The sequence below is a fragment of the Saccostrea cucullata genome, unplaced genomic scaffold (assembly GCF_032062105.1).
Source record: "Saccostrea cucullata isolate Sc308-1 unplaced genomic scaffold, CSIRO_AGI_Scuc_v1 ctg1817, whole genome shotgun sequence".
NCBI lineage: Eukaryota > Metazoa > Mollusca > Bivalvia > Ostreida > Ostreidae > Saccostrea > Saccostrea cuccullata.
Genome location: NW_026928842.1, coordinates 215,631 through 232,218, shown reverse-complemented (window position 1 = coordinate 232,218; position 16,588 = coordinate 215,631). Strand labels below are relative to the sequence as shown.

General features: G+C 31.9%; 3 protein-coding genes across 3 annotated transcripts; 2 read left to right on the top strand and 1 right to left on the bottom strand.

Annotated features, from left to right (window-relative positions):
• Positions 1-342: 342 nt before the first annotated feature.
• LOC134278911 (uncharacterized) lies at positions 343-7,018 on the bottom strand. The gene is made up of 8 exons (XM_062761215.1): positions 6,166-7,018; positions 4,976-5,008; positions 4,689-4,831; positions 4,291-4,569; positions 3,990-4,100; positions 969-1,004; positions 805-864; positions 343-566 (listed from the first exon to the last, which is right to left on the bottom strand). The coding sequence occupies exons 1-8, from the start codon at positions 6,938-6,940 to the stop codon at positions 375-377; spliced, it is 1,629 nt and encodes a 542-aa protein (XP_062617199.1). The 5' UTR covers positions 6,941-7,018; the 3' UTR covers positions 343-374.
• A 290-nt stretch (positions 7,019-7,308) lies between these two features.
• On the top strand, positions 7,309-13,766 carry LOC134278908 (proprotein convertase subtilisin/kexin type 5-like). Its single transcript, XM_062761211.1, has 3 exons — positions 7,309-7,425; positions 11,410-13,284; positions 13,471-13,766. Exons 1-3 carry the CDS (start codon positions 7,366-7,368, stop codon positions 13,567-13,569), a joined length of 2,034 nt encoding a protein of 677 aa, XP_062617195.1. The 5' UTR covers positions 7,309-7,365; the 3' UTR covers positions 13,570-13,766.
• A 630-nt stretch (positions 13,767-14,396) lies between these two features.
• Positions 14,397-16,434, top strand: LOC134278915 (uncharacterized). The gene is made up of 4 exons (XM_062761226.1): positions 14,397-14,685; positions 14,983-15,106; positions 15,293-15,771; positions 15,877-16,434. Exons 1-4 carry the CDS (start codon positions 14,513-14,515, stop codon positions 16,343-16,345), a joined length of 1,245 nt encoding a protein of 414 aa, XP_062617210.1. The 5' UTR covers positions 14,397-14,512; the 3' UTR covers positions 16,346-16,434.
• Positions 16,435-16,588: the final 154 nt, after the last annotated feature.

Below are 16,588 nucleotides of genomic sequence, written 5' to 3'. Positions count from 1 at the left end.
TCTGTGTTGAAAAGTAATCTTGTTATCTTGTCGCATAATAGTATTGACTAAGGATCAGATGGACAGATGTACATTGTGTTTACTAAAAGGGAACTTGTATTTTGTTGCATAACCCATTGAACATTAAGGATAGAACAATAAATTCATTTGAAATGAATACTTTATTCTAATAAAACTTTTTTTATATATGCACCCTTTAAAAAGGAATACATTTGTATAATAATCTACATCTTTCACTAATCATGCTAATGGTATAGTTTCCTAATGAAATCTATGAGAATTATTATTAGTGTTTTGTTAAGACGTTTTGTTATGTCAAAATTGTAAGGTTGTGTTCAATATTGCAAAAAAAAAATTGTTCATAGTTCATAAGTTTAAACATCAATGATATTGTTGTCTTTATATGTCATGTAAACATAGTCCTCCATCATCTCACATAAACAGGCTCTATAGTTTCTAGTTCGGTGACGATTTGATACACTCTCTGGTAAACATGTCCAATTTATCAAGCCATTTGTTTTCTGAAGTTCTTGTAATTTCTGCGTAACTAAGTGTTTGGCTGTTATCTAGGAAAAATCACTTAACATATTAGTAATAAAAATTAGATAATTTCGCATAAATATTCTTCTTACATTTGGTTGTTATTGCTTATCATTAAAAAGGGACTAGATTTGTAGGGTATACATATTTCTTCAATAAGAAAAAAAGTATCAGTGTTAACAAGCAAGAAAGGAGTACTGATATGAAATTTCAGGTATTCAAAAATCAAATCAAATATTAAAGTACATGTAGGTATTGATTTACCTCGTTGGTATTAGAGTCCACTGTTGGTCTTATTTCTTTTAGCAAAGATGACAGATATTTCTGCAAAATTATGCTATATCAGATAAAAATTATTAAGATAAAATTATGTACATTGACATTATTTATAAAATTGTAGAAAGGTTACATGAAAATAATTTTCTTACCTCGCACTCAGTAACATCATACCTAAATATGTAAAGCTGATAAATATTTAAGGAAAAATGAAAGTAAAATTTTAGAAAACTAGGAGGGGATTTAACTTTTTGAGGGCTGTTCAATAATTAATGTCCTGAACTCTATGGCCTACAATTTAGATATCATATGACTTTAAGCTTGATTTTCTCTCTTTATTGAATCTTTAATGAATTTATAACAGTTTATGTGACTACTTTTCATCACATAGTTTCATTGCGAGAAGCTGAAAAACAAGGGCTATTCGAGACACTGCATTTAGAATGAATGGTGAAGAATCGGTAAACTATAGAGTGAAAGAAGAAGGTATGGTTTTAGCTTTATTGCGCCCTAAAAATGTAATGACATCAAAAAGTTTTGAAACTGTCTTAAATATTAGTTAAATAAATGACTCTGATAAATCAGGAAAGAATATGGCATGAAGGTTTACCATTCTGCAAATATGATGTCATTAATGTGAAGCATTTCTCTTTTTTCAACAGAGAAAGCCTCAAAATGGCACATTTCAAGGGTGATTTTTCTTTAGAAAACAGTTTCCACAGCCGTCGCCCACATTAATTTTTTGATATTTTGTGCAAAATTCAATAACAAATCACATATCTCAAGATCTTTGCGGGCAATGCCTGTGGACAATGTTATCTAAAAGAAAATTCCATTGAAAATTGGTGTCTTCTGCAACTTTTTCAGAAAATACGGGAAAATGCACATGTTTATGACGTCATAATTAGCATTTAAAAAATGACATGTATGATTTTTCTGCATTGAATTTTAATTATTTAAAAAGCATGAGTATTTAACTTTTATACCAGTTTCATTTTTTACAAAATCACAGGGCAAAATTTGTATGGAAACCATACCTTCTTCTTAAACGCTTCATTAAAACTGCTGTAAAACTTGAATTCCAAAGAAATATTCACTGAAAGATGTGATGTGAATTGACCAGGAAGCAATGTCTGTTTTATAGACACATAAGCAGGCGGATTTCAATGAAGAAAAATGATACAATGGGCATTAGAAATGGAAATCTTCCTTGGCGACAAGGAATTATAACAACCAATGTAATATTTGCCAAAAATTCAACAAATAATCACTGATGATGTATGATTGACACACAGCAAATTTGATACACATCATTTTGGGAATAGTTCACACTGTTTTAAAGAAACATTTGACAGTAAAAGTGCTTAGTACTCAAAGGTCACCCTATGTTTTGAAAAATGAATGAAAACGACAGCGAGTAAGAATATCTAAACAATTATTTTTTTTTTTTAAAAATCAGAAATTGTATTTATCTACGTGTGTCTGGAATTCAAAGAGATAATGAAACTTGAATCTATTGCTTAAAATCTTCAAAACAAAATTTACAATAAGACAAAAACAACAAAGGACTGCGAAGAGCAAAGAATTGCAAGATCCCAAAGAGAGATCTAAATGCCATTTTCCTAAATATTAGTGGTCTTGTTGTTCAAATTTTAATCGGGGAGGCAGTTCAATTTTTAGAGGAATCCAAAAAGCAAACTTTTTGCAAAAAATATCTAAAGAATTAAAAGAGGAAGGAACCAGAATCAGAATTGATTAATTGATTGTATATTGTTTAACGTCCCTCTCGAGAATTTTTCACTCATATGGAGACGCCACCACTTGCCAGTGGAGAGCTGCAAATTTTTTGTCCTATACTCGGCACTAAGGGCCATTGAGCAGGGAGGGATCTTTTTCGTGCCATCAGCTACTGCGACACGGGACCTCGGTTTATACGGTCTCATCTGAAGGACCGGACAAGAATCAGGAATCCACTACATTAAATTTCTTCATGACAGTGTCTAAATTAGCACGCCCTGAAGAGTAAAGGAGATTTGGGGATACACAGAAAGTTAATGTTTTGCCACACTAACAATATTCGCCACATCTTTCATCTTTAGACTTGTTTCATTTTCCAAACTTGAAAAAACACCTTTCAGAAAGAAGAAAATCCAGGAAATCATAGGATCTGCCATATTCCAGTATACGAAGGGCCATACTCAAAAATGAGTTCTAAAACAATCAGAATTGGATAAAAATGTTACGGACGTTTATTTTAATTTAATGAGAATATTTAACTGAAATCATTAAGACTAAATCATTGAAAAGCGTTTTATATTTCTTTCCGAGCACCGAGGACAATATTTATTGAATTGTCCTCGTATTTCCTTCTATCTTCAAAAGCAACATTGATATAATCTGAAATATGAAACAGGCAAAAAGCTCAAAATACCGGGGTAAAAAAATGTGCAGAAGTATACACAAAGGTCAAAAATTGTAAAGGTGTGGTTAAAAAGCACACAACGGTCATTACAGAAGTCTAAAATTGTAAAAGACTTACTATAAGGTTAAAATTGTTTAAACTAGAAAGAGGTCGAAATGTACAAAGTCTTTTATGGATGTAAGAAATGGCTAAATACATAAGATCTGTGCATGTGTTTGACTCTAATTTTTATCGACATCAAAAATTGAGCCACAAACCTGGATATTGATTAGTTTGTGTGTTGAGAGATGTATTACTGATATACAATATGTTAAAAAGTGTGTTGGGGTGTATTCAAGCAAACATTATCGAATTAGGCATGAAACAGGTTTTCTTGTGAGTACGTACCGGTGAACGATATTCATACATGTGTCTTTAAATGTTAATCGTTGCATCGTAAACTATGACTTGCCAGTTAAAAGGGTTAAAAAGAGAGAAATTAATCTTTAGAGAAATTGAAAATTCGGGATTAAAAAAGTGAAATTGCCTACAAGATTAAAAATGGACAAGCCTTTCACAAAGACAAAAAGTCTAGAGCCCAAATAAAGATCAGAAAGTCTATAGATCCACACATAGATATAAAATACGCAAGCAAGCGGAAATTCTTTATACATAAAGGCTATTAGAATTTTAATTCTTGTATCCAGGGGTATTTATTTTGCAAGTAACCTGTCTCATTTTCATTCACTGTACACATCCTATTAAAGGATACTGTAGGTTTGGTAAGAAGAGTTTTACTGTTGTCAAAATAAACAAGGCATTTACTGATTCTGTGGAACTGGAGGTTGTACTGGCATACCGTTAAGTGGATATTTGAAGACAGCTAATAAAAATAAAAAGAAATCAAATAAAATCAAATATCAAAGAATATCAGGTTTGTTTTCGTATAATAATGTTTTAATTTTAAAACAGTCAATTCATTGCCTTATATCTACAACTATGAATTTAATTTGTGTGAGAGAGAGAGAGTGAGAGAGAGAGAGAGAGAGAGAGAGAGAGAGGAAAGAACTTACTGTTCTCCGGCATGCATATATAATGGATAATCCACAAGGAAAAATAAAGCCTAATAAAGGCAGACCAACGGTTAAAACACTCATTTGAAAAGGCTCATTATAGTATATGCTTCCAGGAATCCTGCTCAAGCAGAAAAAAGCAAAAAAGATGAAGAGGACAACGAAAAATAGGATAGATAGTATACAACACCGCCATTTAAGAGATGACAGGGCTGGATAATTCCGAAAAAGATATCGGTAGTTAAGGTCCTTTATAAGAGCACTGTAGTGGTTGTCAAGCTTTAAAAAAAGAATATCTTTAAGAATACTTCTAATTGCCTTGAAAATTCTAAGTATCTGATTTAAGGTTGCAATTTAATGTTGAATTATATGTACCATATATCAATTAAACCACTAACCTCTATTGGATCCACACCAAAAGAACGGATCTTTTCTTCTTCAAATTTTTCGATAGGTGGGAATCTAAATGATAGACCGTATTGGACATATTTTGCTCTACTGGCAATCTTTCGGCATAAAATAACACCGTTGTTTGTTATGGCTAGAAGAAAGATATACAAAATGAGAAACAAGACTGTACATTGTATTTTACTCTTGCATACTAAGTAATTTGCCAAAAATTATAATTTTAAAACACCTGTATTGTTAATTTGAATGTTTCATTCAATAAACACCACGGTCTCACCTGGTTTATCTTGATGTAATGGATCCAGAGACCCTGTAAAAGTTATATGAAATATCTCACTGAACGATGAATTCAGAGGTAACATTTATATGGGCAATAATCAGGTCTGGGCGGCCTCCGTTTTTGGAAAAAAAAAGCTAGATTCAATATGCCAGCCAAATTTTTTACCGTATATGGAAACCGCATAGCAATTTGGATTTTATCTTCTGATTTCAGAGGATGGTAATTTTCAAACGCCTGTGCCTACCTTTAATCAAAAAGTGCAATCACCAGAGTACAATTAACTAAAAGTTCATACATTAAACTATCGATTGTATGTGGCGATTTGAGATTCTATGTCTAGAATGTTTACAATACGCTTTCAAAGTTGGCAATTCTTGCGTTCCATTTCTACTTAATATTTCTTGTTATTTTGTTTAATTTTTATGGTTTTTTCCCTATCAGGACAATTAAAAAGGCACCTAAATGCTCAAAAAATACATAAATACTATCACCTGACACTTTCATATTTTCTTTTTATTTAAAATTAGAGAAAAATGAAACACAAAAGAAAACGTACTTTAAAACAATTTAAAGATAAAATAAATAATTAAAATTTTGATTAAATAAATAATATTAAATGTTTATTGATTAATTGTTCTTAAACTGTATTTTCTTTTGTTATATTTAAATAACTAAATTATCAAGAGATATATATAAAAAAGATATTTATTTTCGATTTTAAAAAGTTACACCGCCATATATATAGTACCAAGTTTAAGAAAATATAGCAGAAATATTTAGTGGAAAATCTTTATCTTTAAATAATTTTTTTAAATAAAGGAAACTTCCAAAAATTTATATACTTCAGAAAAATAATGATTCCTAACTCAAAATTGCAAATAAAAAAATTTAAAATTGGTTGAACAGTGAAAGAATATGAGCATTTGGACCTCCAGTATGGTAACTCTTGCAAAATTTAGATGTAATAGCTGTGCAGCATCCAAACATCCACTAGTTCCTAGATGAGTCCTCGACGGGGAGTATGCATCCGTAGTATTGTATTTCCACGGACAACGTATGTTTCAGACAGATAAGTTTTGACAACGGGGTAGACGTATTTGAATTAAAGTCAGTCTCAATTGATAACATTTATATATCCTCGAAAAACAGAGGCAATAAAATGATGATTTTTTTTGGTAAAATCTTACCAGGATGATTAAATGCTTCAAAAATCTTTGCCGGAACATCTAATTCCTTTTGGGCATCGATATATACAAATGACTTTAAGAAAGATGGCAATTCTTTATGCAAGGGTTTTAAAACGAGTGGAATCACATTCAAATTATCGATATCCGTGAATGAAAGCTTGCATGCTTCGCGTGCCTCCGTCACACACCAATGACTCTGAATATAGTATGGGCTCAAAATCAATAGAACTTTAACGCTATGAGCCATTTCATCGGTAATATTTTCATCTATATTTTTCCCTGGAATGAAATCTCTTTCGTAATCCATACATTTAAGATGAAATCTGCTTTCCATCTGTTCGCGTATTATATAGGCTTGTTCTCTATCTTCTGAACTATAAGATACAAATAAATGGTACTTTTTCCCAGGTGGGAGGGGTATTAGACATTCTGAAACTGGATGTAGTATTTCACAATGTTTTAAAACAGTAATTTCTTCGATTTCCTCTGAAGTTTTGTCGTTTTCCTGCACATATTCTTCATTGTTGCGTTCATGTAATTGCATTTTTGTATTTGTTGAAGGCAAAGGTTTTTTCTCTTGTATTTGGTAAAGTTCTCGTACCTTCGTTTCCTCACAATCATCTGTATATTTTGTAAATGTTTCATCGCTCCTCTGCTCCTTTTCATTGTACCTTTCATTTAGTTGCAAACATATATTTGTTGACTGTGAAGGATTTTCCTCACTAAATATGCTTTCTTCATCGATGGAAAATAGAGGAATTGTTTCTTCTGACATGGTCTTTAATTGGCTTAATTATATCACCGGAGTTATTACAAAGACTACGACATGTTCGAATATTTCACATTAATAAAAAAAAAACACCCAGTCGCTATGGTCATATGCGTTTCTATGAAGTCTCACTTTCGATATCATTTCCTGCGAATTACGGAAGTGCATTCATCTCAATGAGTAAAACCCAATACAAAGCAGTGTGAAGGGAATTTCTTTTAAATTGTAATCTACACAATTGTAAAATTCACTACCATGCTGTTGATGTGGGGTTTTCAAGGCGTTTTTATCATTCTTAGAATATTGTTCTTCAAATCAAATATAACTACACATCTTCTTTTCATGCTACCTTTGCCAAAACTTGGCACCATACCTTGAAAGTCACAATCAATAATTCTGTTTTAAATATCTTTTCAATAAGGTAGGATACAATGATAAAGTATTGTTCACTCTCTCTGTCATTTTTCTTCTGCTGTATTTTGATACCAAAGGTAAGTTTTGCCTTCAGTATTACTTATATCAGGTAACATTTGAAATTATCTTTATTTGCGCAATTTTCTATATATGAAAGCAACTATAAGACATTGAGATCGTCATAGATGAATATGAATTGTATTATGAAATTTAATTAACATATCGTGGATAGCTATATACAGTGACCACGAAGATGAGAGGAATTAACATACATCCCTTTTGACTGTACTTGCTTAAGTCATAATAAAGGCTTATCCTTCATTAAACATTAGGCATAAATATAAGGACTTTAATGTAGTAGGCCTCCATGCATAAGGCGATGTTTAAATCTACCTAAGAAATAATATAGTCAATGTAAATCAATAAGTCTTTATAATTTATTTTCATCAAGATTGAAAGCCTTATTCATTTTTTATTCAGTAGTCTCAAAAAAGCACAGAAACCCTTCAGCCATTTTCTTTTACATTTCTTGCTGCATAAAATAATTATCAAACAAAAATATAAATTTGCACATCGATTATTTCGGTTTTGACCGTTTATTCTCCGCCAAATGTTTTTATTAACTTTAAACACAAACATACATACACTTCCACAGACACACCAAGGCTGGGAGAGTTAAAAATGTACAATTTGAAATATCATGAACACGATGAATAAACAAAAAATATGAATACACAAATTACACATATATGATAAATTAGATGACATGTTAAAAATGTTTAAAAAAGCATCCCCCCTTTCCAAATGAAAAATATAATAATTTGAAAAATCTTTTGGCCTTTTAAATTTCATTTTAATTGTTAAAGATTACGTCAGGCGATCGGCTAGACATGAAAACATTGACCTTGTTACTTTGTCAGAATTGATTAAATGTATCAGATGTATGTTAAAATCTTGCATTTAGCGATTGATGTGCAATATGAAAACCATCTATCCTTCTGTGTTCCATGATTCAGAACTGTGTTTTAGAGAAACTGGGATTTGATATTGCAAGTGGTTATCCAACTTATACCTTTGCATAACTGCTTTCTAAGAGGGAATTTTTTTCTTCAAAATCTTGTAATTTTGTTTATAATCCAAACAACCAAAAAGATACATGATTGCAGGTTCCAGTAAATATTCCAACAACCCACTTTACTGCTCATTTAAAATATTAACAACAATGAAGCAGAAACACTTCAGGTGTACTGTTCAACAGTATATCCCAGAATGGTGTATTTCAGATGTTGATACTTCAAAGTCCCAAGCATTTTGGAAATTTTGTAATCCCCAAATTTTATCAAAAAATACAACAAAAATTTAATTCTTTAATTCTTCAAACAAATATTCCCCATAAGCTAATGAAGTACGGTCCGGTTTTTTTTTATACCATTGATAACTGCTTTTCAATAACAAATGGAACACGTTTTACTTACCCTATAAGTATTTATTATTGATTACGAGGAATAAATTAGAAATATATATAGTTGAAATAATAAAAGAATACCCCGAAGCAAATTTTGTAGTTTTACGTATGCTATACTTGTATAGATATTATTAGTCCCCTACCGGTGAAACCGATTTAAAAGCTTAAATATTGCTCGTAATCTCCATAATTTTACACCTTGAACGTAGTGATATATGCTTCTTGAGGATCAAAAGGGTCCTATTAAAAATATTTCTTAGTCCAGTTAATGTAGACATTATAGGATAATAGATTTCATTCCAACTTCTATAATTAAATGTAATTTTTTACCATTTCAGTAAAGAATTCACTGCAATGCAGTACACAACGCACGTAATATTTATATTGTTTTTAGATTTTTTTGATTGATCTCTCCCTAACAAAAAAATACTATAGTAAACTATAGTAAACTATAGTTAACTATAGTTTACTATAGTTAACTATAGTACCAAAGTTAAAACTTTGGAACTTTGATTTACTATGGTGAAAACTTTGGAACTTTGATTTACTATAGTAAAAACTTTGGAACTTTGATTTACTATGGTAAAAACTTTGGAACTTTGATTTACTATGGTAAAAACTTTGGAACTTTGATTTACTTTGGTAAAAACTTTGGAGCTTTGATTAACTATGGTGAAAACTTTGGAACTTTGATTTACTATGGTAAAAACTTTGGAACTTTGATTTACTATGGTAAAAACTTTGGAACTTTGATTTACTTTGGTAAAAACTCTGGAACTTTGATTTACTTTGGTGAAAACTTTGGAACTTTGATTTACTTTGGTAAAAACTTTGGAACTTTGATTTACTTTGGTAAAAACTCTGGAACTTTGATTTACTTTGGTGAAAAGTTTGGAACTTTGATTTACTTTGGTAAAAACTTTGGAACTTTGATTTACTATGGTAAAAACTTTGGAACTTTGATTTACTTAGGTAAAAACTTTGGAACATTGATTTATTTTGGTGAAAGCTTTGCAACTTTGATCAGGTACTATAAAACCCCTGGAATAATGTTTTTGCTTCCCATTTTGTACATTTAATGAAATTTCAAGGGTAAAATTCATAAAAGCTTTAGAGAACTTTTAAAAAACCCAATCCGTCCCCTAACAGAATGATGTACAAGAAATGAATTGTTATGCACAAATTGTCTCTTGCACCGATAAAAAAGCAATATTTATTCAAATTTATTTAATTGTAATGTTGTACGGATAAAACGTAAATCTTATTTGTTCAGAAAAAACTTACTTTAAGATAAGATTTGTGTCATTTAGAATAAAAATATTTCCTTCATTAGCTTCACTCAACATGTTTTTACTGTTAAATGTAAATATTGCATTTACATAAATTATTTTGACTATTAAAATGAAGATGAACAACAAAATCAACCCCAACAAGCCTAATATCTTTCCCCTTAAAACAGTTGAATGATAATAAAAATAACTTATTTAAATTATAAAAGTTGTTAAAGTAATTACAAAAACTTTAAAACTTTGAATAACTTTAGTAAAAACTTTGCAAATTTGAATAACTATGACATAAACTTTGGAACTTTGATTTACTATAGTAAAAACTTTGGAACTTTGATTTACTATGGTGAAAACTTTGGAACTTTGATTTACTATAGTGAAAACTTTGGAACTTTGATTAACTATAGTAAAAACTTTGGAACTTTGATTTACTATGGTGAAAACTTTGGAACTTTGATTTACTATAGTTAACTATAGTAAACTATAGTTAACTATAGTTTACTATAGTTAACTATAGTTTACTATAGTATTTTTTTGTTAGGGTCTATGTTACACTGTACCCTGTCTTATAGCTTAGGATAAACCCCCGGCGTCGGCGCCCCAATTAAAGTTACAGGAGCAAGTCAATTCCCAAGTCACTATAAGTCCTAACTGGACCAAACTTGCATTGGTGATGCATCTAGGGATAGACACTACCAGTCTTGCTTTGGATGCTGGATCTGACCTACATTTCCTATATGAGAGACTACGTTTAAGTTTTTATAGCAGCTCCATTCCAAAGTAACAATAAGCCCAACCTGGACCAAACTTGCATGAATGATGCATCTAGAGATGGATATTACCAGACTTACTTCGAATGATTGATCTGACCTTCATTTTCGAAATGGGTGACGTTGGCAATGCTTTTGGAGTATCTATGATTACATGGCTTGTTATGATTTAAACTATATGAATGATGCATCTAAGGATGAAATATTCCAGACTCACCTCAAAAGTAAGAAATGAAAGCCATTACCTTGATCAGTGAACAGGTTAAAGTTTTTGGAACAGGTCAATTTCCAATGAACTATAAGACCTTAACTTAAATAAAACTTGCATGAATATTGTTGTCAGGATGCTTACTTACCACAAAAATTTTGCTGCGAGATATGCATTACTTATACTGAAAACATTTGTCGAGGTTAGCTTCGTTATCTTTACTATGCTTTTGAGTTCAGATGCAGAATTTACGATTATTTGTTGCGATGTTAGATTCAAGAATCAAGAGTTATCTGAAAGACCACTGTTAAAATATCTATTTCATTATCTAGGAAACTCAACCAAAATGCTTACCAACAGAAGTTTCAATTACTTTTAAAACATGGTATCAGAGGACAAAAACCATTTGTAAACGGAGCTGTCCATCTAGCCAGTATGTATTCAAAGGAAGGTGTATCGAAGACTGTCCATCATTTTCACCTAAAACAGACAATGGATTTATAAAGTACTGCAATAATAGTGCTATTAATGACCTTGAATGCCCCGCATTCATGTGTAATAAAAATTACCAATACTGCTTTGATGGAAATTGTCTTTCTTCTTGTCCGGAATACACAGTCGGTTTCAATCATTCGTGTTTAATGGAATGTCCAAAGGAAGCACCATTTTTGACGTCGTTTTCTTGCCGTGGTGTCTGCTATAGCGGTGTGAAATCTTGTTTCAGGAGTTGTCCGAAATCTCATCCGTTTGTTTTTCATTCCCCAAAAATTACACACTGTTTAAACGAGTGTCCCGACTTCACAGCAATAAATCAAAATTCCTGCAATTTATCGTGTCCAGTTTATTTACCTGTTCTTTTCAACAGAAGCTGTTTACAATCATGCCCAGCTACGCACCCATTTATAGATATAAAAATTTCTACATTTAATAAAATTTTCATTTGTACGGATATATGTCCAGAGGAGATGGCATCATACAGAAATGTTTGTGTTTCTGTGTGCCCCAACGGTACCTATCTTGATAATGGAGGGGACAAAACATGCATTGAGAAGTGTGAAGATGCGCGGCCGTTTATATACACAACAGCAGCACAGCAAAATACTATTTACTATCAGCAATGTCTTTCAAAATGTCCATCAGGAAAATATGGGTATGCTTTACCTGAGAAAAAAATGTGTGTCAGTGAATGCCCGAAAGAATACTCCATATTTAATAGCACTTGTTTATCGAGGTGTCCCTATTCTTCCCCTTTGAGGAATTCTTTAAACACAGACGGCAGGAATAGATATGTATGTGTAAAACATTGTCCAAGAAATACATTTAAATACGACAATATGTGTTTTCACCTTTGCCCAAGTAATTTAGTGCACTATTTATCGAACTGCTCCTCCAAATGTCTTGGTTCTAAGCCTTTTTTACTACGGCAGAACAGAACTTGCGTTTCTGAATGTCCCTTAAAATACCTATATAATGGAAGAATATGTGACGATAAATGTCCGGGGTATATTTCTTATATAGAAAATAGGACTTGTGTTGTGCAATGCACGAAAAGAAGTAACCTATACAAGGAGTCAACCATTGGCAAGGAGTGCATTAGTTCAGACATCTGTCCAAATAACACTATGCTACTAAAGGGAACAAAGGAATGCAAAATTTATTGTCCAAAAGAAACTCATGTGGTGATAGACAACATTTGCACGAATATGAGTGAATGTTTGAAATCGTTTTTCTTTCAAGCTTCAAAGAGTGGAAATTTATGCACTGAAAAGTGTCCCCAAAACTTACTAAGCAACGGAAGACATTGTGTGTCTCGGTGTCCTGGAAACAAAGTCATAAATGAAAGGAACTGTACAGATGAATGTACTGATACAAACCCTAACAAATTCAAAAACGAAAGTATCGGTACCATGTGTCTATCAGTGTGTCCAGATGGGTTTGTAAATTACAAGAACGAATGCATCGATAAAGATGAATGTATTATCATTAAAAACTTCTACATTTTCAACAAAACGTGCTTTAATGAATGTCCAAAAAGAACAATTCAAATTAAAGACGACTACCACACGTGCCAGGCAGTGGATATTGCCCAGGCCTATCAGAACGTTGTCACCTTTTTTGTTTACGCTGGGTTGTTTTCAATCCTTTTCTATATAATATGCTGTTACAAAGGCGGCCTGTATCATGTCAAAGTAAAGGCATGTTGTGAGGTAAAGAACGCTTATAAAATTAGAAATAGAAACTATTTTGAATAGTTTGTTCGTTTTAGTCAGAGATATATTATTAGGTATATTGCATTAATCAACTGATGAAATTTTAGTGAAAAACATATTTTTTGAAAAAAAAATTTAAATGTAGTATATTTGATGATATAAAGTATAATATATATATTTCAGCATTCAGCTGAAGACACATACAAACTTATAGAGGACACAGACACCAAAACAACCATCAATGACGACGAAGGGAACGAAGCAGAAGTTATTGTGGTCTAGCTACATATAAAATCAAGACAGTATATTCCTTCATGTAGCACACTAAACTCAAATGTAAATAAAGTTAAAGAAAAATGGAAATTAGAAATATTCAGAGAATTTCACGACAAAAAGGTACATACATGTATATTGAAATAAATATTCTATGCATTGTTGCTTTTATTTGCAAGCATATATAGGATAAAATTCATCTTATCATGACTGCAAATTTTACATATTGTATTGAATTTTTATTTTTATGTTGATACAAAATCATAATATTTTCATCTGTTCGTGTCATATTATTTTTCAAAGGAGAAAGGTCAAAATAATTTTCGTATTTAAATATTTACTGATTAGATATAATATGCAAAGAAATGTCTCTGAATTATTCAGTTATTCCGCAACTCCGGGATTTCTGAACTTAAAGAATCCTTTTCTCGCTCAGAAATTATTGCAATTCAATTCTACCTATTTAATATATTTTTGATTTTGAAATTACCGGTAGCATCCTTAATATCAGTTATTTATACAGCAATGTTCTGTCTACACCAGTATTTATGACACTGAATTGATCCATTAAATAATTTTAATCTTGTTTATGTTTTTATAAAGTCTCAATGATGCCTTCAACATTTTTTTAAAAATATATAAATCATTTTGTGTTTTAGTTTTTCACAAAACTTTGTTGGATCCCTTTGAAAATTAAACAATTATCATTCTCATAATGCATGTATGTATAAAATTTGTCTGTTATCATGATTTCCAGATTAAGATAAAAAAATTATTTGAAAACCCTAATCTGTATCCAGCTTATTATCAATGGGGAGCAATCGGGAGGTCACTATCAATTGATATGTGTTATCTAATATCGTGCATAACCTTCATGTCTACCCACACTCTATTATCATTTGGTGGATGGATCTTGAAAAATTAAAAACACAGTGGACACAAGAGAAACGAAATGTCGACACAGGACACAGAGGAAACAAATCAAGGCGAAGAGGATCAGAGGCGGATCGAGGCATTGTTGGTGTTGTTTGTTAAAAGATTATCTAAGGGATTCCTCAGTGGGGTGGGATTGTACAGCGGGGTGAAGGTCATATCGGCCCTGATGAGAAACCCCTTCCGGGAGAAGTAAGATATCCTTTTTAAAGCATTTTAGAGGCAATTTCTGTACCCTGAGTTTTTTTTTTGTCTCTACAGATTCGGTTACGTAATGATTTTGAGAAGAAAAAAAAATTTAAAAAAAACACACAAAAAGAAAATGCAAATGTATGTTTATTTTAAGTTCACTTTAAATAATCTCTTTTAAAATCAATTAGAAAGCTTTTCAACATTAATTCTATTGCAAGTTTAGCAACTATATCAAAGTTGATTATGAAGGTGCATTGAGTATACATAGAAGAAGATAACACATTTTTTTCTTTTCAGATTACCGAGCGCCATTAGGGAAATCTTCTCCATTGACTGCCTTCGTTTTGCTTCTTTTCTTGGACTATATCCTAGTATATATGAACTACTAAGAGAAATTTTGCAGCATTATAGGAAAAAGAAGGTACGATTTACACTTACAACAGCTCAGTAAAAAAACAGTTTTTCATTTAATAATTAACACCCACAAAACAGCATAGATGTAGCAGTTAAAAAAATGCAAATTAAAAAAATTGTTAAAATCCCTTGAAATGATTAAAAAGTAATGGTATTTTATTTGTTAGTAAGAGGTTTACAATAATATATTAAGGATGGTTGGAACAATATGGCTGCTGGTGGATTAGCTGGTCTTACTTTATGTATAGAGGACCCAACTCGCCGCCTAATCTTCTGTCTGTTTGCTATCTCCAGAGCGATAGGCGCCTTAATTTCCACGCTTGTAGCCAGGGAGAAGATACCAGAAATACCTTACTCGGAGACCATGTCTTTCTGTTGTTGCTGTGCATTCTTGGTTTACTGCACTGCACTAAATCCACAGCTTCTGAATACTGGTTATTATTTTTCTGTGTTGAAATGGTCCCGAGACTATACAGACAAAAAACTCCGGGTTTTGTTCAGAGAACCTGGTGACAGATTCTTGACTTGCCAGGAAGCTGGGTTACACAAAGACCAATGTTTACGTCACGCGATCGTGGATTGGGTGAAGAGTTTTCCCGCCTTTGCCAAATTATACTTCCCTATACACGTGGCACCAGTTGTAGTATTTAGACGCAAACTTCTTCTTGAAAGGCAAGATTTGTACCTTTTTTCCAATTTTCATAAAAATCTATTTTAATACATTTTTAAAAAACGCAAAGCGACTGAATTATTTTTCTCCTTTTTGTTATTTTTCAGACCATACAGAGTTATAAAGTCCATCTTAAAAAATACCCTGTTTTCTACTGCTTTCCTGGCGACTATGGTTATGTTGGCCAAATACGTCATATGTTTACTGAGAAACTTGTCACATAAACCACCTCCGCTGTCTACATATGTACCCGCTGTTGCTGGTTTCGTTTGTGGTTTTGGAGTTCTATTTGAAAGAGCATCAAGAAGAAAAGAATTATCTCTATTTTTAGTCCCACATACCCTTTATGCCTTGTATCTTTGGGCAAAACAGAAGAACATTCTGAGAGACATTCCTTTTGGTTCCACTGTGTTATTCGCGGTGTCTATGGTTTCTGTGATGCACGCGTATGAACGTGAACCGGAATCCTTATCTCTGCTCTTAAATGGAGTGCTGAGGTATTTTATAGGTGAAAGAACTAATGTCCGTGTCAGGATCGGTAAGCGGGTTAAAACTATTAGTGAAATGTTAGCCTAATTTAAAATAATCTCCGATCTACAAGTCGTAGGCATTTTACAAACCTTGATCACCATCGAACTGTCACTTTAATAATTTTCAACAGAGACAAAATTTTTATTTACAAGTATACGATTTTAAAATGTTATTGTACATAAAAAAATACTTTGTTACTGTTGTCACTTAAATTGTGATTTTGATATGAACTCTTTCTATTGTTTTCTATCTGATAAATAATGATTCAAACCTAACAGTGAACTGATA